Source organism: Mycteria americana, chromosome 3, assembly GCF_035582795.1.
Source record: "Mycteria americana isolate JAX WOST 10 ecotype Jacksonville Zoo and Gardens chromosome 3, USCA_MyAme_1.0, whole genome shotgun sequence".
In the NCBI taxonomy this organism is placed as follows: domain Eukaryota; kingdom Metazoa; phylum Chordata; class Aves; order Ciconiiformes; family Ciconiidae; genus Mycteria; species Mycteria americana.
This window is the reverse complement of record NC_134367.1, coordinates 84,165,728-84,189,589: the sequence shown is the minus strand read 5'-3', so window position 1 is coordinate 84,189,589 and position 23,862 is coordinate 84,165,728. Positions and strand designations below refer to the sequence as shown.

Genomic DNA, 23,862 nt, shown 5'->3' with positions numbered 1-23,862 from the left:
GGTTGCCCAGAGAAGCTGTGGATGCCCCCATCCCCCATCCCTGGCACTTCAAGGCCAGGTTGGATGGGGCTTTGAGCAACCTGGTCTAGTGGAAGGTGACCCTGTCCATGGCAGGGGGGTTGGAACTAGATGAGCTTTAAGGTCCCTTCCAACCCAAACCATTCTATGATTCTATGAAATATTTAGTTTAAGCTTGTGATCCAGCATAAACCAATTTAGCATGCTTGTCTGGGAGGCTGTAGTATGATTTTTATTTTATTTACTGTTATTATAACTGTTAAAGTAAGGAAAAATAAGCTTATTTCACTAGTGCTGAAACAGTACTCTAAGTATTACTGCCCTCTTTGTCTCTTTCCAACTACCAGACAGCTATGATTTGGTCAGACCTGTGTTAGTGTGGCATTAAGTTCTTACTGCATTAGTAATAAACTGACAGACTTGACCTGGAAGCCACTGAAAGGAAGCCCATCAACACCAGGATGCTGCTACCACTTTTGAAGGCTTTCCAGCCATTGACATAACCTTGAGTTTCCATAGTGCCATCTCGTGGCAACATTAAGGAGGCACCACTAAACCAGTCCCTGACACTAAAAAAACCCGACTCTCTACAAACACACTTCCTTTGCAAAGGGGGCATTTTAATGCGTTCATGGGTGGAATTAAATGCTCTAGCATTCAAATGATTCCACATTTGTATTCTGAAATAATATCTTCTGTTGCTATTACAGTGTGTTCTTGTAAGAAGTAAGGCACCAAGGATTGTAACTGCTGTGTTGTAACTGCAATAAGCATGCAATTTGGATCTACCACACCTGTACCTCAAAGCCTTTATGAAGGGCTGTTTTTCTACGATGCATTTGCAAGTTTAGGGCAAAACAGCACTAATGTTTGATCATGTTAGAAAGCTCTGGGATGTGATAAAAAGGTACTTTTCTATCTGCACAAAAAGAATGATAGCAAAAATCTGAACTTCAAATGAGTCTTAAATAATTTGGCTCCCATGCTAGTAACTTTTCCCTCCAGATACAATGGACTTCTAGATGAATCAGGTGAAAGATTCTTCCAGCTGAAATGAGGACTACTCCACAAGAATATTATATGTTAAAGTTGTTTTCTTGGGTTTAGGAGGTGAAGGCCATACAGTTCTTACTATATCCTTTTGCACTATCAGGGTAGAAGGACCTGGCAATGAATTAAAATAGTAGCCAATACTGAAAACATTAACCATGGAACTGAAGCCTGCATATTTAATTGTAACATACATTGTGAACTTTAAAAAAATTGCAAACCTGAAGGCAAACTAATTCTGTGTCCATCTTTAAGTTTTAACCGGCTTCTTTTAAATTTGCCCTTCCTCTTCTTTACATTGGGTTTCTCTTGATTTAACTGGAATATCATGATATTCAGCTCACGCTCCAGTACATCGATCTCACGTTCTGCTAACTGTTGCTCACGGCGCTTAAGTAATTCTTCTTGAGATTTTTGCTGAAGAGCTGCTCTTGTCAACTCCTCTTCTCGTGATCGAAGCTCCTGAAGATAAGATTCACACAAGTGAAACTAAGCAATAACATGAAGGTTGTATTAAAGGATATATAAAGTACACAGTAGGTTGTATTTCCTTATCTATTTTCATGATGCATGATATACACGTAACATGCACATGCAACCTTCTGACACTCTTCCATTCTGCATAAGCCAAGATTCTGTATCCGGATGCAATCAAGCATTAGAGAGATTTCCTTTTAACCATTTAACTTGAGTCACTTTACTTAAGGTAGGTAAGCACTGGCAATGGGGACAACACATCCAATCAAAGATTATCAGCTTACAGCCTGGCAGAAAATGTGCTTGAAGTACTTCACATCAGAGACTCTTTCACAGCATGAGGGCTGCTCTTAGACAGCTCCTATACACTAACATAAAGTCAATGACCTGACGAATACACAAATGAATGCCTTTATCTTAAATTTTCTAACCTTTCCTGTTTTTCAGCCATGTATTAAGTAGCACTTTTCTATCTAGAAAAGCAATCAGTATTACACTGAATGAGGGTTAGTGTAATAGGATAGACCAAGTCATAAGACAGAAGACAGATGTTTCTTAATTAAAATCTGGCAGGTATCTGTATAACATCAAACAGCTACTAACCACTGAATTACACCACAAAGACTCTCCAACCATCAATCCCATAGAATAGTTTTTCTTTTCCCTTTATATATATAGAAAATAGAAAACCAGCATTTGAAATTAAGCTATGCTAAAAGTGCTGGATATTTAAGCATCTTATTCCTATTTAGAATTCATTCATTTTGTCACTGCACAATCTTATAATTGTGGTGGTGTTTGGTGGTTTGTTTTTATTTTTTTTTTTCCCCGGCACAGACTGCCTACTTCTGCTCATCAGTATCCGGCAATGTTGTATGCCAGCACAATTCCTTATCGCATACAGTGAAAGCAAAAAAAAAAAAAACTTTCTGCTCTTTTTAACTCCCATTTTGTCTTGAATAAATTAGTTCCTGAACTAAACTACTTTGGGGTTTTGAAATGAGGGGAAAAAACCCTCTCTGTTCTTGCCAAAAAGACTATGGAGGTCAAAAGACCTCAGGTTAGCACTGAACCAAACTTGTTCAGTGAGAAGTATCTGTTCCTCAGAAAGATACTTGTTTTTTCTTTACAACTATAGCATATATACACTGCTTATCATTGTTTTCAGATTTAATTGAAATGATTGACAAATTTCATATGGTTTGCTAATTTGGAGTGAGCTTTTTTCAACACAATTTTTTTGTTTGTTTGTGGCTTTGGTTTGTTTCGGGGTTTTTTTTGTTTTTGTTTAATCCACTCTGCTTAACATACACAGTTTCGCAAATGGCAATTCTGCCTCTTGGAAATTCAAAGGAACCTGTCTTCATGCCAGCAAGTAAGGTTTTGGGGTTTGTTTTTTGTTTTGTTTTGGGTTTTTGTTTGTTTGGTTTTTTTAAAGGTATTTAATCACTTAATTTAGAGATTGCTGCAAATTCTCACTTTCTTCCTCCTCCTGTCCAGTCAAAACCGGACAACCTAAAACAACGGTTGGAAGCAGATGCTGCATGAATTCAAATTTAGAATAAAGGTACTTTAGAGTTTAATAGAAAAGATGTTTATTACTGTATTAATACTGTGATAAAGATATATTAGGAGACACTGTTGATTAACAGTCTCTTGTCCTCAAATCCAGGTTCCATAAAGCTCAGTAACTAGGCAAAAACTGTTTTGCCTAGGCCCGTATTGAAAAGGTAGACGGTCTAGAAAAAGTAATAGTGTTTCCTCACTGAGAGATTAAGTATTTACTCTTTTCCAAATAAACTAATTAAAACCAGACTTACTGCAATTAAGTTATGCAATGTTTTTAACACCACTCTACAATTAAAACACCCATTGTAAGGAAGCTAGGAAAGAATTCTATATTTAAGTTGCTCAAGAATGTTTCTCAAAAGAAGATTGTGATCTTCTATTGGAGTGGGCGTCACCATCGCTCATTTACAGCAAGCCCTTGAGGAAATTCCTCCAGCTACAGAAGTTCCTCTTTTACAGGGCATCAGACTCCATGCAGGGTTTTTTTGTTTGTTTTACTATTATTATTATATAAATACTTCATAGACGTTACTTTCTCCCTAGTACCTGTCAGTAAAGTTGATAATGTGCCAAATTAAATAAGCTTGCACATATGAAAACCTTGTCTAAGTCAAATATACATGCTTTCATTCTTAAACAGGTTTACCTAATTAAGGCAGATGCCTTTGGAGATGCATGTACTTCGGCGTATGAGAAGTAAATTTCATTTTATCTTTTCCCCTCCCTAATTAAGCTTAACTCACTTTTACACCAAAAATATGACTCTTCTCACAAAGCTTTCTGCCGACTTACTTAATCCTAAGCTTGATGTAGTCAGCTTTTGCTTCAATAGGAAACCTCATACTGGACTAATGCCTCCAGAAAATAAAAAACACAAACAAAAACCTGAATGGGAATGCCTGGTACAATTGCTCCCAGAGTAAAAAGGGCAAAGTGGCTGGTTGAGCTGCTGCTAGAGGGGCAGAAAAGAGAGTTATGCCCTATGGCAGGTTGTGGCAAGTAAACACAGTGGCTGGTGACCCCATGGCAAGTGAAAAGGAAAGTCTCTAGTCTCTGTAGAGGGACTGTAACCCATGTGGAAAGGAAGAGACATGACAGCTACAGAGGCACACAGCCCAGCTCTAGCAACCTGTATGCCCACTGCAGGCAGGGCAGAGACTACACAGACAACACTTACCCAGTTCTGTGAGCCAAAATGGAGGAGGGAAAGGCAGAGGGTGGAAGAAAAGGCAGATAGAAAGTACATAAGATTATTACTGACAATACTGCAATCTTAGTGGTGATCAATAAATTCTGATACCACATATGCTAATATTACAGTAGATCTGTAATGTTACACCCATCACCAGCCAATAGTCCACAAACAGCCATTTGTGACACTTGATGAGAAGTAGTGAGGGGCAAAGGCTACTGACAGTGAATTGAAAGACGAGAGTTTAGGTTTTGCTTTTGTCAAAGTTAAGTGGCTACGTCTTTTATAAAGATTTCTTCACAAGTCACTGCATCTCAATTCTCTTCTTCATCATCTATTACCACTTAATGAAAAATAACAACACATATATACTGGGCAATAATTATACTGCAAGAAAGACCTGCAAAGAAGGAATCTTGTTTCTACTAGAAACGTTTTTAACAGGGACTCAAGAGGACACCTGGCCTATTCCAACTGTTATCTTTATCAGGTTGTCTAAAGGAAAATATAAACCTCAGGGTGATTAAAAACTAGTTCAAGTAACTAAAAGAGAGGGCAAAGAGAATTAACAGTGAGAGCTCATTTAGCACAAAAATATATGATAAGATATGGAAAGAAGATCAGTGACAGGAATCTGAATAATAAGCAAGAGAAACTGTATTGCTGATTCATGAGTACACGTTTGACCTAATCAATCTTATTAATATCTGGCAAGTTTGACCTAATCAATCTTATTAATATCTGGGAAGAAGATTTCCAAAACTGCAACACTGAAAGAGTTCGATATTATCAGTATGTTCAGGAAGAAGAGCGATAAAAGCACAGTCCCATTTTTTGAAAAGAAGCCATGTGATACAGTCATATAACAGGATGAAAACCTTTTCATTCCCACAGCTGAGGAGAGTGTTCAGCAGCAGCTGAAAATTTGCAGTGGTTATAAAGATTAGCTAAGGGGTAAATAAACTCTGGTTGGTTTGTTAAGTGATGCATTCAGATAACCAAGAAAAACATAACACTTTTTAAAAAGAACCTATGTGTAGATCTAGGGATCTACAACCTGTTTTATTTGGGGAGACAGGTGTGGATATGTTTCTTTTTCAACTGCCTGTACTTCTCAAGTGAGCCGTGCATATGATAACCCTCACTTACTACAATAACATTACACTTCCTGTCAAACAACATTTCACTTCAACTGAAATACCTTTAGCTATAGTTTCAGCATACAGAACTGTTTATTGTTTTTGTTAAGGAAGAAAGGGGAAAAGCAACATTGTCTGAAATTTGAGAAAACCAGTATTCAAACCTTTTTTCTAAAGTAAGTTTGCTGCAAGACAATTACAGGGTTATCTTAAAATACTGTCCAGAAACATATTAATGGAATTTAAGAATAGTACATCCACCAACAAGAATAGGCAACTTAAATTAATAATGTTTTAATAAGAGAGTAAATCCTCTCTTCCAAGTAGTTTATCCTCTCAAGTGTATCTCCACTACTAAATCAGATTTCTAGTATTATAGTGGTAAGCCACAACTCAAAAGTTCAAAACTGCTGAATCATATAAACGCACATACACACATACCCTTCCTTCACTGCCACGCAGTTGGAAAAATCAACTTACTTTTTCCTTGGTCCTCAATTCATTGAATATCTGCTGAATTTCCAGTTTCCAGTCATCTTGCATGGAATGGAAAGACTCTTGAGGCATTTCAGTCATAACTGCCCCTTCAATGGCAGTAAGCTGTTCAAGAATTAAGGCAAACGATGGTCGGATATGAGGGTCCTGCTCCCAGCATTCTAGAATTTATCAAAATCCCATCAGTTTTTAATAGTACATAGAACTTTTTGAAGAACTACATGAATCTCAAGTTACTTGCTACTGTACTTCAAGTTCTAATGCGTTTCCTTTATCTGCAAGGCTTCCCTAGTTCCTTTTCCATTTACAGAAGTGACATCTACCTACCTGTACTCAGAGGACTGTTTTTGTATTAATAGTCAATTTTTTTTCATTTCTATCTTTAGGATCTGAAATAGCAAAACTAGCGGTACTGCACAAAAGGGATACATATAGAAGGTAAAGAAATTCATTAAACACAAGGAAATAGCCATTAGCAAGCAATGTTTATTTCCCTTTAAAGTATTTCCAAACGTTTTTGACACTCAGGAAGAAACAATGAGGGAAAAATGGCATTTGCATTTCTTCCCCTTGGGATTCTAATCTTGATCTTGTATTGATCTGTAGTATAGCTTGTAGTTTATGAGAATTAATGCAATTTGAGTGTAAAAGGAAATCAGTAAAACCAGTGCAAAAATGTACTCTATCACTAGTGAATAACTTATGCAATACACAGTAATACTGTATGACTTCCTCAGAAACACATTCAACTGTCTGTAACATCAGATTGCTGTGTAAAGAAAACCAAAATACTTTGTACACAGCACATTATCAAATGAGGTATTTATTTTGCAACCCCGTGACTATTACAGGCAAGGATACATACCCCCAAAACATAATTATTTAAATACATAGGAAGAAACAACATAGATACCTTTCATTAATTTTGCAAATGGTTCAGGGCAGGTGGATGGAATGGGCAAAGTAAGCTTATTGACAGCAACTCCATAAGCCACAGCAAGGCCATCAATGCCACGGTAAGGAACTTCTCCTGTAAGCAGTTCCCACAGCAACACTCCATAACTACAAAAGGTAATTTTTTTTAACAGTTATTTTCTGAATAGTGACACATTGTTTACTCAAGAACAAACAAGTATCTGTCCAACCATGCACTGAAATTCACAAGGATTTCCCATGTCAAAGGTGAATGTCTTTAAGAGTGAGCTCTACTTTAGTCATCTTGCACCTTTCCACTAATAGCGATTAAGCAAATTGGATGCGACTCTAAGACTGGCTTACACTCCTATTCAAAATGCAGCCTGAAGTCACGTTTATAAAAATGCTAGTATCACGTAAATCTCACTTACAATCAGAAGCCTGAACGACAGGAAAACAAGCAACTGTCTTCCCACCAAAAACCAATCAACCAAAACAAAAAAAATAAAACCTCAAAAGAGCATTCAGGACATTCCCCTTTCCAAACATTTCACAACAATTTACCTAAGTGTACACTCTAATTTTTTTTAAAATAGTAGTAATAAAAAACACCAGAAAAGCCCCAGCTTTGTTTGGAAGTTTGCATTTCTAATCTCTTGTGTGTTATATAAAGGCCTGTTAACTTTTCACTTCCCACAGAAGATGCAACAAGATTGAAAAATGATTACACACACACAACTAATTTCTCCATACTAGGAAAAAAACCAAACCAAACAACACAACATTGTCTCCAGTGAAAGGTGGTGGCATGAAGAGATCTTTTATCAGCGTCAGGTACAGAAATCAAGAATCATAGGAATTCCCATTGCAGCAACATTAACTGTAAGAATTTCTGCTATGCTCTCCACTCTAGAAGAAGAGCTGGGTGTTGCTTTTACCTTCTTTGGGTCTGTATGGCTTGCTCAAATGATCCAAGCCCCTACAAAGGGCTGGGACAGCACGCTCACTGCTGTTGCTCTAAGCTCCTATTCCACCACTACTGAAATTGATAGCTTTCACAGTCATTTTTGTGGAAGCAGGAATTACTCCTTGTAGAATATAAGCCTAAAGTGGACTTCATGACTGGGTTTGATGCTTCCCCCCGCCTTCTCATCCTGCCAGGGAAACACTGTCTGTAGAACAAGGATACGAAGGACAACCTCTTGCTGCTTTTGAGTAGTAAAGTGAGCAGGCAGAGGGAAAAAAAACAGAATACAAAAGTATTGCTCTTGCCCTTTCCCTCCAGGTGTGTGAAGAAACTACCTGCAAGTATTGCAGGACTGGACTGAACTCTCCCACATGAGGAGAAATGCATACAGCATGGGGGGGGGGGGGGGGGGGGGGGGGTGTGGGGGTGGGTGTGTGTGTGTGTGTGTGTGTGTGTGTGTGTGTGCGTGCGTGCGTAAAGGCTATGTGCCCCTTCCCTTACTATGTACCCCTTAGTACTAGAATTACCACTTCAACTACAATAAATGTGACAGGGAGAAGAACACACACTAGTTAAGTTTTTCTATCACTCCTTAATGAGAAGTAATTCCACATTATACAAAGACCTTACAACATCACTTTAACAAATAATAAAACAGCAAACTATGCAATATCAGCACAAATATCATCAGTGTTTTGTTTATCTGTGTTCTGTTTATCTAAGAAGTTCTACCTATCTTAAAATCTTAGAAAACTAATGAATTTATACTGTTAACAGTTAATCAAAAGCTGAAGAATATGGTCTTTTCCTAAAAAATGGAAAATAGAATAAAAAAGAAAAGTCTTGGGCTTCCTAATAATTTCCTCCCATTTTTTTCCAGTCTAACCTCTGCACTTGCTTGTATACTCAAAGAAGGATGAAATAATGAATTCCAATTTTGTTTTAAATCAGTTGTACTTCTGACAATAATGAGTACAACACTTCCTGTGGTAGATACACATTTTATGCATGATGGAGGAATTCTACTGAACTACATCTCATCTGTGTGCTTAGAGAAAATGTTAAAATAATGTCATGCTCTCTCAGCAAACATAAACTGTTCTTAATTCAAGGAATTCCCTTGTTCAGACTGTTCTATACATATTTTAGCATGAACTCTGAAGTTAAGCAGAACAATAAATTTAATTAAAAAGAAATAATATTTTATAAAAAGTTGTGTCACATTATTAGCTTTAGTTATATTTACAATTCAAGCCTTTAATCCTAAGTAGTTTTCAACAGTGCCAAGAAGGTGATTGTAAAATTTTAAACAGACCAACACAGTAATAACCTGAAAGTGTCTGTTTTAATGAAAGCAGTCTTAATATCAAGTACCAAGAGCCAGAGCTGTGGTGGGGGAAACTGTGAGGAGGAACCCTAAAGACATTCTAGTCCTGCCATGCTGGAGTTTTTGGGAGGTACTAATCTATCATTATCTAGGACAACAACTACTTATTAACAGTCTCAACTACAGAAGTAGCTACTTGGTGCATTAAATTTCACCAGCCCATGTACAGTTGTCCTATGTATACAGTCAGAGCTTCTAAGAAAGAACTTTTTTGAAAGAGCAAAAGCCATGTCCTTTTCTATCTTCAGCAAAAGGCCAAAAATGCAAGCATAATATGCTTGAATTATACATTTATAGACCACGAAAACTAATACACTTTCAAAAATATTTCCTTTTAAGTATTTTCATTATTAAAAATTATTCTCCTGTCATCAAATGTGATTTACACCCTACTGTATCTCATTCCAGCAATAATTTGCTGTTTTTACATATTTTAAAAGCTGATCAAAATTAAGGTAATTCAAGTTCTTAAAGTTTATTTTACTCTACAATCCATCTTCTAAAGCAGGTTACCAAGCATTGCTACATGAATCACTTCAAAATTGTACGAATGTGCCAGGAAAAAGCAGTTGCTAATTCTGCTGTACAGTAAGTGCTTCCTAGCTTTGCCAAGAGCTTGTACAATGGAGGCACGCGTTATTGTAAAGACGACTGCTGAAGCACACCACCAGCACTTGGAAATCTGTGGGCATATTTACGCTTTCAGGCTCCATACACACCAAGACTGACATACCACTAAGAAATGTGTGATGATAGGTGGAAGGGTAGGGCTGAAAGAGTGCAATTCTTGTTTGGGAATTTGGAAGCATATGCCAAAGAATAATAAATGCAGTAGTTACAACTCTGGTTTGGGAAGCAAAAGGATACACATGCAGGGCCTAGAAAGTACCAGTTCTGCTATCTAGAATGACACCTGAGAACATGCAGCCTGGAAGGCTCTGCACAAAAATACTCCCACAACACTTCTAAGCACTGGCTGATTCTGGAAGACTACCTGCAAATGTGACTATACTTGAGCAGCTGCACCTGCCTTTTTTTTTTTTTTTCCTCTCCAATAAGAGGTCTGCAGACTTCTTTTGGAGACTCAGTACTCAGTATGTGTAACTGAAGTTTAGAACTTTCCTGACATATACTGTGTTCTTGTCTTAGAGAGACCCATACTTAAAATTTGTAACCTGAATGCTTTTTAAAACAAAAACACACTCCCATAACCAGGGTATTCTTTATTTGCTTTTCTTTTAAAGAAAGAGTAAAGATAAGCAACAGAATAGATCAAGGTATAGTAAGCAGGAAATCTTTAGAAGCCAAGAAGGTCTAAACTAGACTGTACAACACAGCCTTTCTACTTAAAAACCTCTCCTGTTAGACGTCCATCATTGAGCTAAATACTTACATTTTTACAAGAGAGGCGTGCAGGAGAGAAGGCGAAGAAGAGAAATACTGTAGGTTCCAAAAATGTAAACTAATGTTGCAGCAGAATATAAAATAATTGCACCAAAGCATACCCCCTCAGATACCTAAAATCACAGCAACAAGACTGGACAGGACCTGTAATTAAGCATGGAATACAGCTGATTAGGGAAACGCCTACACCCAACCTCCACCCCGCAAAAGAAAAAAAATTTAAAGAAAAAAGGAAGAAAGAATGGAAAAAAAGAATGAAGCCAAAGATGTTTCTCAACTGGGCATCAAATCAGACTGATGTAAACAAAATGCTGAAAATCAATTCCAGACACAAGACAAATGGGTGTCACAGAACAGTAGTGCAGATACAGAATCATCCTGAGAATACCAAAAGTATTACTTCATGCTGTAGAATATCAGGCATCTAGGCAAAATAGGACCCTATTGAAGAATTATACAACACAGAACATGCATAAGAAGGCATGAGAAAACAGATTAAAGTCCTTCCCTCCTTCCCCAAATAGCTACCTTGGATTCTTCAGAGAGAAAACATTTCAAAAAGAAAGGAAATGTAGACTTTTCAGGGTGAGGCACAGCAGCTTTTAGAGCCTATTGTGCAACCACTGCCTTTCCCCACTCACAAAAGAGAATTAAATTAAACCTAAAGTTTAAATTACTTTTCTACAATACATGTATCCCACACTACACCACTCAAAAACAGCATCAGTATTGAGAGCCATATTATTTATATGATCCACAATAATGTCTTTAACAAGAAATTCACAAATTTAACATAGGGAGTTCCCAACCTTTAAAATTAGACAGCGAGTTAAAACAATTATGTGCTGAACACACTCTCCTCACTCCAGCTACTGGAAGCAAAATCTCTATAAATATAAAAGCTTAGATCTGATGTTCATTTTTACACATGATGACATTCTAAATTCCTAAAAAACAGCACTAATTTAAGTTAACATTTGCCAAAGTTCTGGTTTGCAGCTTATTTTTATTTATCAGACATATAAGGTAGTAACTGGCTCATCCCATTTCTTTATGCAGAATGAGATTTTTCAGACATCTGATATAAAGTAAACATACCAATACGAGATCAATCATATGTTAATTTATCAAGAGCATATGGCTGTTGACATTAAGACTCCAGATAAAATACTTAAGTATTTTAACCAATAGATATTTTAAAGGTTTCTCTTAATGAGAGCTTGCTTTCTTTAAAAAAAAAAAAAAAAAAAAAAAAAGAAATTCTGTTATTTTCCCTCTCCCTGCCCCAATTTGTAAATCATGAATAACTAAAGGTAGATCAAATGAACTAGATGCTGAGAAATGAATATGTTTCTTAGAACAGCTGTACTTGCCATGTGCTGAGACAATAACTTAGGAAACCCCCAAAAAAATCCAAATAAAAATTCATTCAAAAACCTCAATATAGTTCTACTGAACATGGTCTTCAGCAGACAAACTTCTTACCTCCAAATATCACTTCCTTTAGAAAACATGGAGGACTTGATGACTTCTGGAGCCATCCACGCGTAAGTCCCTGCTGCACTCATTTTGGTTGTTCTGTGCCACTCTCTAGCCAGACCAAAGTCTGTAATCTTCAGAGTTTTATTACAAATGTCATCATGTTCCATCTTCTCTAGCAACAAAACTGCAAAAGATTCAGTTTGTAAATTAATGCAATGGGAATCAAATAAAAATATCCAGTCCTGTTATTAATTTCACATACAACTTGTACTGCACAGATAATTGTAAACCTTAAATGTTGTGAAAATATTATTGCAATTTTTATAAACATGAAAAAAGTTTTTGAAAATTCTAAGCTATTCTAAGCTATAAAAGTCAAAAATACCTACGGTGTCATGAGTTCTTTATGCAACTGTGTGAGTAGATATTAAACTAGCACAAGAAATCCACTGTAAAGAGATGTAAAGTAAAGCACCTAAGTTTAAGAAGGCCCAGAATCCTAACATCCCACAGATGATGACAGGCGGTGAAGAAGGTATTCACTTTGGAATGAGAGTCTGAAGAAATAAAAATAGCAGTAGTAGTAGAACAGAAACAAATGTTAAGAATTCTTATAAAAGAAAACAAAGCAGGAAACATTACATCACTATATAAAATCCGTCCTTAATACTGCACCTAATCCGGGCTCCTACTCATCTCAAAAAGTATATAACAGAACTGAGAGAGGCACAGAGAAGGACACAACCAGAGTGCTCAAAACAGCATATCCACAGCTACAAGGAATGGTTAATAGACAAGGAATCTTCCCCCAGGAAAAGAAACAGCTGAGAACGGAATCTATACCACCACCTATGGAATGAAGAAAGCTATAGGTAACAATTGTTCATGGTTTTTCAACACAAGAAACGGACATCATTGAGCAAAATTAGCAGATAAGAATCAAACACGTGGCAGTTGTTCACACAACACACAGGTAGGTGAACTTTGGAATTCTTGGCACAGTATGTGAATATTATTATTTTACACAGATTTAAAAAGCACCTTCATAAATTCACAGAAGACAACTCCATAAAGAGCATTTACATCAAAAAAGTGGGTTTAAGTTCGAGAAACCCCTCAGCCACAAATCAGTACAAGTTGGGAGACTATATACCAGAGGAGTTAGCTTGCCTTGGAAGTCCCCAACTGGCAACCAGACACTGGACTTGGATCAAATCCATGTTACATTATATCCACTGCACCTTCGTGGATGTCAAACAGTAAACTATCTTTTTTTGCTGTTGCATCCTAGAGTGTGTATTCAGTGTCTAACTTGTTCATAAGACAACAGTACTGGCAGACTTGTAATACACCTTCACAAAACAGTGTTAAAAGAAGAGAGACCTAGCTTACTGTGTTAGAACTCACAAGGAGAAAGACAACAGGTGCAAAGGAATCATTATTAACACACCAGAATTTTAATTCCATGTCACTCTGTCACTCTCTGTGGTAGTAACTGTTAGCTTTAACTTTCTGTTAAAATGATCTCCTGGGACAAAGATTAAAGGTTAAATTACAAATAAGAAGAACCATAAATGCATGTGCTTTCCAACTATATGTATGGCAAAACACAGTACAGGGAACCCATTAATAAAAAAATAGATGAAGAATTATCTTCCCTTACAGAGGAAAAACTAATAACCTTGCATTTGAAATTGCAAAAAGTAATTTTTACTGGTACGGATTAATTACAGTCTTACAAATATTTAAAAAATGACATCAAATCCAGATGAAAAAAAGAGAACCCACATTCCATTTTTAGTAAGAGTCTTAACACAGAGTAGAAGAAATGAATGCCAAAATGGTACAGACAAACCAAGAGCTCACCAGTCAGCACCACCAGAACAAGTTAAATTCATGCAAGAGTTTTTATACTTTATACTTGAATCAAAGACCTATTGTTTGCTATTCCATTTCAAACATGTTCAGCAGAATTCCTGACATTCCTTGTCAGTCAATGTGACCGAAACCAAAAACAGTCAGTCTTGCAAAAGGTAATAACTGGCATGTGGCCAAGTTTCATCCTACAAAGGGACAACGTTTCTCAGCAGTTCAAACTTCCCTTTCCGGGCGGTAGCCAGGAAAACAGCAATACTATACACAGATTACTTAGCAGCTGGGTAGTAAAAATGCTCGGCATAGCTGAGCAGTGCTCCGTAAGTGCTTCCCGCGCAGTAGCCTAGCAACCTTTTCTATAGCATCCTTCTGCCACTTCCACAGCTTCCCGGCCCTTGCTGGCTGCTAACCTGCGAGAAGTCCCTCTTACAATCTTTTGCTTGCCCTGTTCACTCAGCCCTCACGTCTTTCTTCTTCAAATCCTTTAAATTGTCTCTTCAGACTCCAATACACCTGCAATATTAAGTTGGGTAAGAGTCAGTTTAGCACTTTCTGGTTTACTTTAACTTTTTTCAGACTTTTTATTTTCCACAAAAAGTTTGTACTTACATTAGTGCTATCATTCTGACAAACATAGCTTAAAATATTTAAAAGTACAAAGCCCATTTGAAAATAAATTCAAACCTACCAAAAAAATGGAATTAGATTAGGAATGCGGAAGTGCAGGAAAATCCTATGTCCACCTCATTTATTTTGACATAAGCAAAACCAGAGACTATGACTATTTCTGAATTATTCAAAATCTAAGAGAAGGAGACTAAGTTGGATGTGAGAAGACTACTTTCTGCAAACTAGCATAAAACCTCATCTTGGACCGTTATTCAAACATTGCATGTACTACAGCCAGAAATAAACATTTGACTAAATATTTTAAGGCTGCATATGTTTCCTACCGGTTACACCATTTTCAACACTCTTTGTGACCTTTCTTCAATGAGATCAAGGAGAGAGTAAATTTATTAACATCACAGCAGCAGAGGTTAGGATGCCTTATACCAGGTACTCTTTGAATATAAGAGACAGCACATGCCCAGAACCATTTACAGCTGGGGAACAAAGAGATGTTACTGCATGTTATTTTCAATAATTCCACAAAATATAAACCAATAGGTTGAAGATAAAAGCCAAAAAAATCCTTAAGTCAGAGAGAAAAATGAAAAAATACAAATGCTGTGTGGTAAAGCGATATTGAAATTGGTGGATATGACTTTGCACGTCCTAAAAATTAAAGACACTTTTGACAGTGCAGCAAGCGTACATGAGGATTCTAACAGTATCCCTAACAAAGATACTACTATTTAACCATACAGATGAAAAAAACCTTATACTCTTAAGTTGTCTCATGTAACTAAAAAGCACATGGAATCCAAGTATTGCTCATCCTACCTCAGTGAAGGAAGTAGCTCATAGAATTATGAAATACTTTAGGTTGGAACAGACCTCAGGATGTCACCACCACCCTCCCCCCCCCTCCCCACCCCAGAGCAGGACTAATGTTGTAAAAAGTGTAAATCTACTATCAAACATTTTTATGAATCTGTAAAGTTATGGCACTATGACAATAAAAGTAAACATTAGCTATGTTCAAAACAACTATATTGTGTTCACTCGACTACAGACAAAAATTTAACTTAAATGTCATCTTAGAATAGACTAGGAAGCATGTTCGCTTCACATGCCGATTTGCAATCAGAGTAAAAATACCAGGTGTGTTTCAAGAACTGTCAGCAAAGTCAGAAGATATTATCCACTCTGAAGAAGACCAGATCATCATACTAGAAAATATGCAAAGTTGGAAGGGATCAATCATAAAACCTACAGCTATAAAGCAGAAGTGAAGGAAGAAGGCTGGCTATTCTGGCTAACAGAAAGAAAGCCAAAAGAGCAGCTACACATAATTGCGTGACTAGCTCATGCAATTCTAAAAGGCACTAAAAAGGCTTTTTTTAGTAGAAACAGGGAAGTATCAATAGAACTGTACAAAGCATAAAACCTCATATGAAATACTGTATGACTAGAACTGCATGTGTGTTCAACAGGAACTTAAACTGGAGCAGATGCAGAAAATAGAAGTAGAATAGTTAGGAACCTGTAATGTCTTTTATTTCGATAAATCAGAAGAGCTTGTTCTTTTTGCTAGGCTAACAAATGTTGGGAACAGTTATGGGAACAGAAGTCAGCCATATCTAGAATTAGGATGCAGACCTACAGCACTGGTGCTCTTATCAATAAAATATTCTCCTAGGTGCCCTGGCTGATCCATCTTACTGGCATGCTCGTGATTAAACTCAGTTCTAGATCTGGAGCTACCAGGGTGGGGAGAGAGTCGTATCAGATTTCAAGATATTGCCTCTTTTCTCCCACTCCCATTTTGGCTCTCCTCTGCAGTGTAAAGCACAGTTTACTCCTCAAAAAAGTCACAAGATCCAGTATACACTCCTGTTAAACCTAACGGTTCCTGAAATAGCAATGCCATTGATCTTTCCTGCTTTCTTTCTGCATTATCACAGCTACTAATCTTACGGCACGCTGCAAGTATTTTATGGTGTAACAGTATGCAGATAAGATGTTCTGCACACTTTTAAAAACTAAAATCTATCACACAGTTGCTCAAGACTGCAATGGAACTGGACCTGCTGAGCCAGCTGGTACTTCCCAAGTCCGTGTTCTTCTAATTAAAACAGAACCAGCAATATCTCTCCGCTGAACCACTATTGTTCTCATACAAGCTGTTCTTAGTCAGAAAAGGCACCAAATTTAGGTTTCAAAAGGAGGCAGAAGTCCTAGTAAAATCCCACCCAAATGCTCCCAGTCCCCCCTCCTTTTCCCACGTGATTCCCTTTCCACCTTTCCATCTCCAAACTCTCCCCTCTGGCAGTAACACTTGCTTTGAGCTACTGAGAGCAAAAGGTAAGAGATCAACTGCAGCAGCTCAGGTTAGAGATGCATAAAATGACAATCCAGGTCTGGCCAGATTTGGGTAAGAGCTGCCTTCTCTGCTCCATTCTCTTTTCTTGTGAGTTGGGTTGACATTTTATTGGGGGGGCGGGGGGAATGAAGTGAGAGGCAGGATATGGACAGATAGGCGTAACTGGTCAAGAAATAATAGAAAAGAGCACATTTAGACAAATCAGATTCCTGGGATGCATGCCAGCTCTACCAAATTCAGACAGGTCCAGAACTACACCCCCACTGCTTTCAGGACTAAGCTGAAAGTCTAGAGAGGAACTGAAACTATTGATTTAAATTGCAAGCATTTTGTTTAAAGCATAATTTTCAATAAAAGGCTCACATTCTTGCTTCAGCTTCTCTCCTTTTTATTTCTTAAAATTCATATAGCTTAAGAAACAGTATTTACAGCAAGCCTGAGGGAAGCCTCGATAGACCTTTTAGTTGGCAGCACACACAGGAAACCTCCACCTAGCACTAAGCTCTTCAATGCTACTCTTTTAATGCAGGTTATTTCCTACAGTCTTAGTTTTCTTTTTATTACTAAATACATATAGATTATATTTCTCCAACTTTATCTAGCTTGAAGTCCTCATTTAATACAATTTTTCATTTGACAAGTTTCTTGAAATCCAAAGACTTTATGCAGTTAAAACCCGTTTTATTTCATAGTGCATTCCAGCACTTTCAGGTGACCATTTTCAGTTACTAGCCTTTTAAACCAATTGAGTAAACAAGTTATTCTGAGAAAAGCCAAGTCAAAGGATTGAATACCTTTTTAATAGTTTACATGTACTGAATTCAAACTATCTTTTAATGCTTAAACTTAAAAAATATCATCCTGAAATACTCAAGTCCTTTCTATCCCTCCTATCCTCTTTATACTCTCTTTATTCCTTCTACTATACCCTCTTTATATTCTGTATTTTGTTACTACTAAAAATAAAATGTTAAGCAACCTTATTTTCTCAAATCCATTATTTTCCACCAATTGCTTCTTGCTACCTTATCTACAGTTTGTTGAATAGCTGACTATCATGGTTTTTGCAAATATAAGCTATTTAATAGCATACCTATTTAAGTTACTATGATTGTAGGCAAGACTGCCTACATGCCCACTGCATTTACCACCACTGATAAAGTCACCATTAGAGAACACCAGGAAGAAGAGAAAGATGTTATACTATATACCTCTACTTGCAAATAGAGATTGTCCAGACAATGCTGCTACTGTCGTCCATTCCCCCCTCACCCAGTCAGTTCCCTCCCCAGCTGTTTGCAAGTGAATCTGGTTCCTGTTAATTCACTAAATCAACATGCAACAAAACCAGCAGGGCAACCTCGTAGCTTTACCTGGGAACTAACAGGCAGAAAAATACCTTATTAAACGTTGCATATTCAGTTAACGAAACACAACACCTTGTCAATATTAAGAGGCCTACCACCATTATTTGGAGCTGTTGTTTGGTTCCGATTGTAATTGGAAATTAAAATCTCAACAATGCTTACAGAAGCCATGCCCAGTTTTTAAACTGCAAATTTACTATCACGGTGAAAACATTAACTGATCAGGACATCTTCAATACATACAAAAGATGATACATTTGCCTATACAGCACTGCTTCTTAAATACCTTGCTTTTCTCCTATGGGTTCTCAGGATAACAACTGTTATCCTCATCTCTGTAGCCAGTATCTGTCAGATTGCAATAATCTCACTAGATTAAGTTCAGAGCTCACCATCAGCAAGAGAATTTCATCCTTTACACACTGATTACATATGCAGGAGGCATTTCTCTACTTTTTGTTACAGGGATACTGTGCTCCCCTATCATCTACGTCCCTTTACAGCAGGCATATAACCATTTCTTAATTTTCACACTAAATTAAAAACAACCGAACAACAGTTTGTTCTTAAATGTATTTGTCTAAAAACATCTATCTTAAAAAAAAAACCAAACCAAAACAAAACAATAAAACCAACAACAAAAACCCACAAACAAAAAAAACCCCCAAAACAAAAGAAAAAGAATCCTACCTCACAGGAGCCAACATACATTAAAAAAAATCCTGAACAAAGTGTTCCCAATTGGAAAGCCAAAACAAGACAAGACTTGACACAAAGTCCTTGACAGCACAAACTGACAAATACACACCAACCCCGTAAGAAAACGCATCCCATAGCAGGACATGTGGCACATGTGGCACAAGAAAACTACAAAAGCATGAGAATGACAGGCAGTCACCTGGCTATCTGGAGGAAACAAAGGGAAAAGAGAGAGAAAGAGGGATGAGAGATTTCAACAGCTTCAACACACCTTGCATCACCGTTTTTTGCTTCCCCTTCACTTCTTTAATAACTATTATTAAAGCGACTTTGGGCAAATGGAAACTTGAGAGAAAGAAGCAGTTTTAACAAGTTTTTGGCACAGGATGCAGATGCTGCAAGTTACTTTACTGCCTACCATTTGTGCTTCACTTGCTGTTCAGATAGTTCTGTAATGCAAAACAGAAATTTCCATTGTGCCATAAGAGGAAGTACCAGAGGTAACAAGCGTTTATAATTAGACATTCAAATAATCATCATTTAAACAGTAAATTCTGAAAATGCAGGATTTGGATATTGCATCAGCAAAAAATCAAAAGCAGATTGTACACTAAATATTCTCAAGTTCTCTGTTTAATAAAATATTAAGCTTAGTTCTCCTATTTAAATACTACATTTAAGAAAAGTTCTCATTACAGCAATTCCTCCATAATTTTACAATTACATGGAAATCAGTCAACACTGAAACTTAGCTTTAAAACTCAAAACACCAAGTTATGCGGCACCTACCAGGAACTTACATACTTACTTGAAACAGCAATTATTTTCTTTCAAACTCTTTCTTCTTTGCTTGCTATTAGTTTTTAAAAGGCAGCTATGCAATAAAAACAGTGACCAAAATGCAGGTAGATTAGAAAGAAATGCTAAGAACAACTAGTAATAATAGTTAGGTGGTAAATCAGTCATTCCTGACTAAGATATTCTTCTAGTTTCAAACTCTACAGAACAAAGTGGCTGTGTATCCATTCCTTAAAGAGCACCATCTTTGTTATGAAATAGTGATTTATTTATTTTTTTAAGGAACTTCTTCCTATTCAAAAAAATACAAAACGCAAGGCAAACTAAAGCTATTCTATTCAAACTGCAAAAGGAGTCTTAGCCAATACATAATGCATCAGGTACAATTTTCTCCAACAGAAACTTTAAGAAAAGATATTAATCACCTCCCTTACCACAAATTCAAGAGCTGGCCATTCCCTTCAAAACAAAGTAAATCAATATATGCCATGCAACATACAGAATTCACCAGGGCAATGCAGCTGAGGTTTATAATCTCAAAAATGGCATCCAGGAGCAAGAGCTGACAGAGGTTATGCTCCTTCAGAACTAACGAGTTAACTTATCTATCATTAGTCAAATTACTTTTTCAAGATTTAATTTTAAAAACAACAATATTTCATTCAAATTTGTTTTGGATTTATATAGGGTTGGGTTTTTTTTAAGTAAATAGAACATGACTTGATGCAATTTGATATTTCAAGATAATCAGGAGAACACACGGCTTCGGAATACATGCAAGTATTTACATAGTTGTCATACTTTTCCTGATCGTAACATACTACACTCGGCAATTACGTACTTCCTTGTTGCTTTATTTTTTGTGATCTATATCAAGTTGCATTTGATGTATTGAAATTAGAATATTTATTTGAGGTATTGAAATTAGGATATTTAATGCACAAAAATATAACTTCAAAATTAAAGAAAGTTTAGAAGAGTTTAATATAAATATGTAGATACATACATGAAAAATTAAAAACACATTCTACCTTTAAAGGTGACTCACTAACCGAACTAAAGTATAAGGGTGTAGGCTGATGTCACAGCCAAGACCATAAGACTTTGCTGTCACTAAAATACTTATCTTAATCTCCTCTTCAGTTACAGTCCCTCATCCTCACAGCTTTCTTCCCCTCTGCACTGAGTCTAGCAACTGGGTAGTCTTGGGAGACTCAACTAGCCAGGTAGCTCAGCAGAAAATTAAGCCTGCCAATAAAACAGCTTAAAGCAGTTTTCTGCTGGATCCCTCAGCTGATTTAACCCAGACCTACTGACCATGCAGGCAGAGATGAGCAGATTCTGCTGACACATGGGAGGGGGGAGAACCTGTGCCTGGAGATGGGTGGGGAAGCCTCCTCATGCAGGCCAGCTGCTAAATGAAGCCACACATCACCTGCTGTAGTAAGTGAGAAGTCAAGCAACATTTCAGAATTAATAGATCTAACCCTTTTACATCTAGTTTTAGTCAGAGATGTAAAGACAGAATCCAGCTTTGCTCCTTTTTTCCATTATAAAATAATCTTTGATGAAATTTGCTATTGAAAAGAATCAGTTGAATAAACTGAAGACAAAAAAAATTTCTCTGTCCCTTTGAAGATGCCTATTGCTTTGAATCCAATCAAACTCTGGTTGTAGATGCTTAGTCCAGTTTAGTCACTGAGTTCCCCTAGAACCTCATCAGTTAACATGAAACTCCTTTAATATAATTTCTATGAGGAGTTTTAATAGGTTACACTCCATAAAGAATTCTGACTTAGGTTGTCAGTTTCTTTTATACAGAATATTTGAAAGAGTCTTAATTGCTTTAAAACAATTCTTAGCAAACAACCTGTCCAAAACACAGCAGGAAAATAAAACAGGCTGAATTTTTGAGCCCACTTTTTTTTTTTTTTTAATAATTCAAAACCTGAGAGGAAAAAAAAAAAATATCAAACTTTTTAATATATTCTGTGGGGTAGAAGGATTCCTGAGTTCCAACCTTGCAGTTTCTTCAGTAGCTGAAGCCCCTCAGGACTGTGCATTTCCAAGAACTCTAATCTTCTTTAATAGCAAAGGCAAAACGCTTATTTTGAAATGAGAACTCTGCAAACTTGGCAACGCTCTCTTTCTCTTGGGAGGAGAAAATGGAAGGGAAAAACCTGCTCTTTTGACTCAATAATTAATGTAACATTCAGTAATGAGTTAAAAAGTACAATTTTCTCCTTTTTACATAGCACATGAGGAAATAAACACAATTAGTTTCAGGAAGAACAGCAGCATCTAATCCTAATGGAAAAAAAAAAAATCACAAAACTGCTTAAACATTTAGAACTAAAATATAACCAGTTCCAAGGGTTAAGTTGTCCCATAATGAACCACAGCAATGAAGCAGTTACTATTGCATTTTCGAGAGGGAGGGCCAGCTTATCAGCTCCAAGTTAATAGCACACCTGCCAAAACACAGATTTTAGTCACTATGAAGAGAACAAAGCATGATTATATAGCCAACACTGGCATGTCTAGGACTGATTTAACTGGAGCTATGACCCCACACAAAAAAAAAGGTTAAACTTGGCAGGAAGCTCCAAGAAGGAAGAATACTTCTGTGGTAACATTATACAAATATGTAACTTTTCCATCTTACCATATATAACCTGTGACTTTAAGGTGCAGTAAGTGGGTCAAAATTTAAACATCCACTTACTTTCAGTTACTGATCTGAGGTAAACTCTCAGTAACATGGTCAAGCAAGGTAGAAATGGTGAAAATAGTTTTAAACTGTCGATCCAGGAATGTAAATTTATGACGCCCATTGTTACTTTGGTACTGCTACTATAGACAGCCAAGTCATTTGGTATTTAATATATTTTATCTATTTTTTATCTATATATATTATCCATATGTTTGTTGACTTCAATGCCATAATTTTGCCTCTAACAAAAAAAAACCCAAAGCTCAAAAAAAAAAAAAAATCACTGCACTTTTCAGAAGCCTTGTTACTGAAGGTCATTGGGATGAATTTCAATGCTTTAGATTTTAAGAGATCATCAGAAATAAAAATTCAAGGACAGAAATCCCCCATGCCACAAACACTTCTTGCAAATCTTCATTGTACAAGGCCATCGTGTTTCAGAACTTGAAACACTGAAGCATGTTTAGAAGTTTATACTTAGTGATAAGAAAATGTACAGGCTGCAAACAAAAAGCCATTCTCTTCTAAGGTCAAAGAAACCACAAAGAGCATTCAACATCCAAATACAGTTCAATGATGTGTTACTTCTCTATACTTTTGAGGTTGCAGAACATAACATAACTTTTTAACGGAACTTTTAACATTTGGTAAGAGGGTTCAAAGGCATGCACTGTGCTTGGAGTCCCAACGGGGGGGGCGGGGGGGGGGGGGAATAATCTGTAACTGAAAACTCAGTTGTATCTCAAATTTTTCTAATGTTAGGCTAACACTATCAATGCCCAAATCCCAATCCCATTTGGCGTTCTGTTTATTTAAGTAGAATACCTCATTTCACAAGTGTTATGGTTAGCAGTTAAACTTATTTATCACTGTTCAGGGGGAATGAACAAAATTGTATAAGTATTTTAACAGTTAATGGGAGGTGTTTAGCTGCCTGTTTTTCCATTGACTTCTACGGAAATGGGTTGTGCACTTAGTACAATTTTCAGAGGCAGGTAGGTATGTGACCATATCCTTAGGGCGCCAGCTTTTAAAAAAAAAAAAAAAAAAAAGAACCAAATAATGCTTGAAGTCTTCTTTAACATACAAATATTACAAACACTCTAATCCAAAGTCCTACACTTCAATTTATAATGCTACCCCAAAACAGAACTCTTTTTCAGAAAAGATAGTCAGCAAATGTGACATACAGACTAGAACGTGACTTCTCATGTTGGACATGAAGAGGTCATCAGAAACCTTGGTGCAAACAAGCCTCTTGCAGAAACCTGCTAGGAAAGAGTCAAACATGGAGCAGGAAAAAAAAAAAAAACCTTCCAACAGCTG

At 36.8% G+C, this 23,862-nt stretch overlaps 1 protein-coding gene across 4 annotated transcripts in view; it reads right to left on the bottom strand.

Annotated features, from left to right (window-relative positions):
* Positions 1 to 23,862, bottom strand: part of MAP3K21 (mitogen-activated protein kinase kinase kinase 21) — a 44,315-nt gene that overhangs the window by 12,545 nt on the left and 7,908 nt on the right. For all 4 annotated transcript variants that reach the window (XM_075495905.1, XM_075495903.1, XM_075495904.1 and 1 more), the window contains exons 2-5: positions 12,099 to 12,279; positions 6,854 to 7,002; positions 5,926 to 6,101; positions 1,290 to 1,530 (exon numbers count right to left, since the gene is read on the bottom strand). In XM_075495905.1, the coding sequence (XP_075352020.1) occupies positions 1,290 to 1,530; positions 5,926 to 6,101; positions 6,854 to 7,002; positions 12,099 to 12,279 (747 nt within the window). The remainder of the gene's footprint in view (positions 1 to 1,289; positions 1,531 to 5,925; positions 6,102 to 6,853; positions 7,003 to 12,098; positions 12,280 to 23,862) is intronic.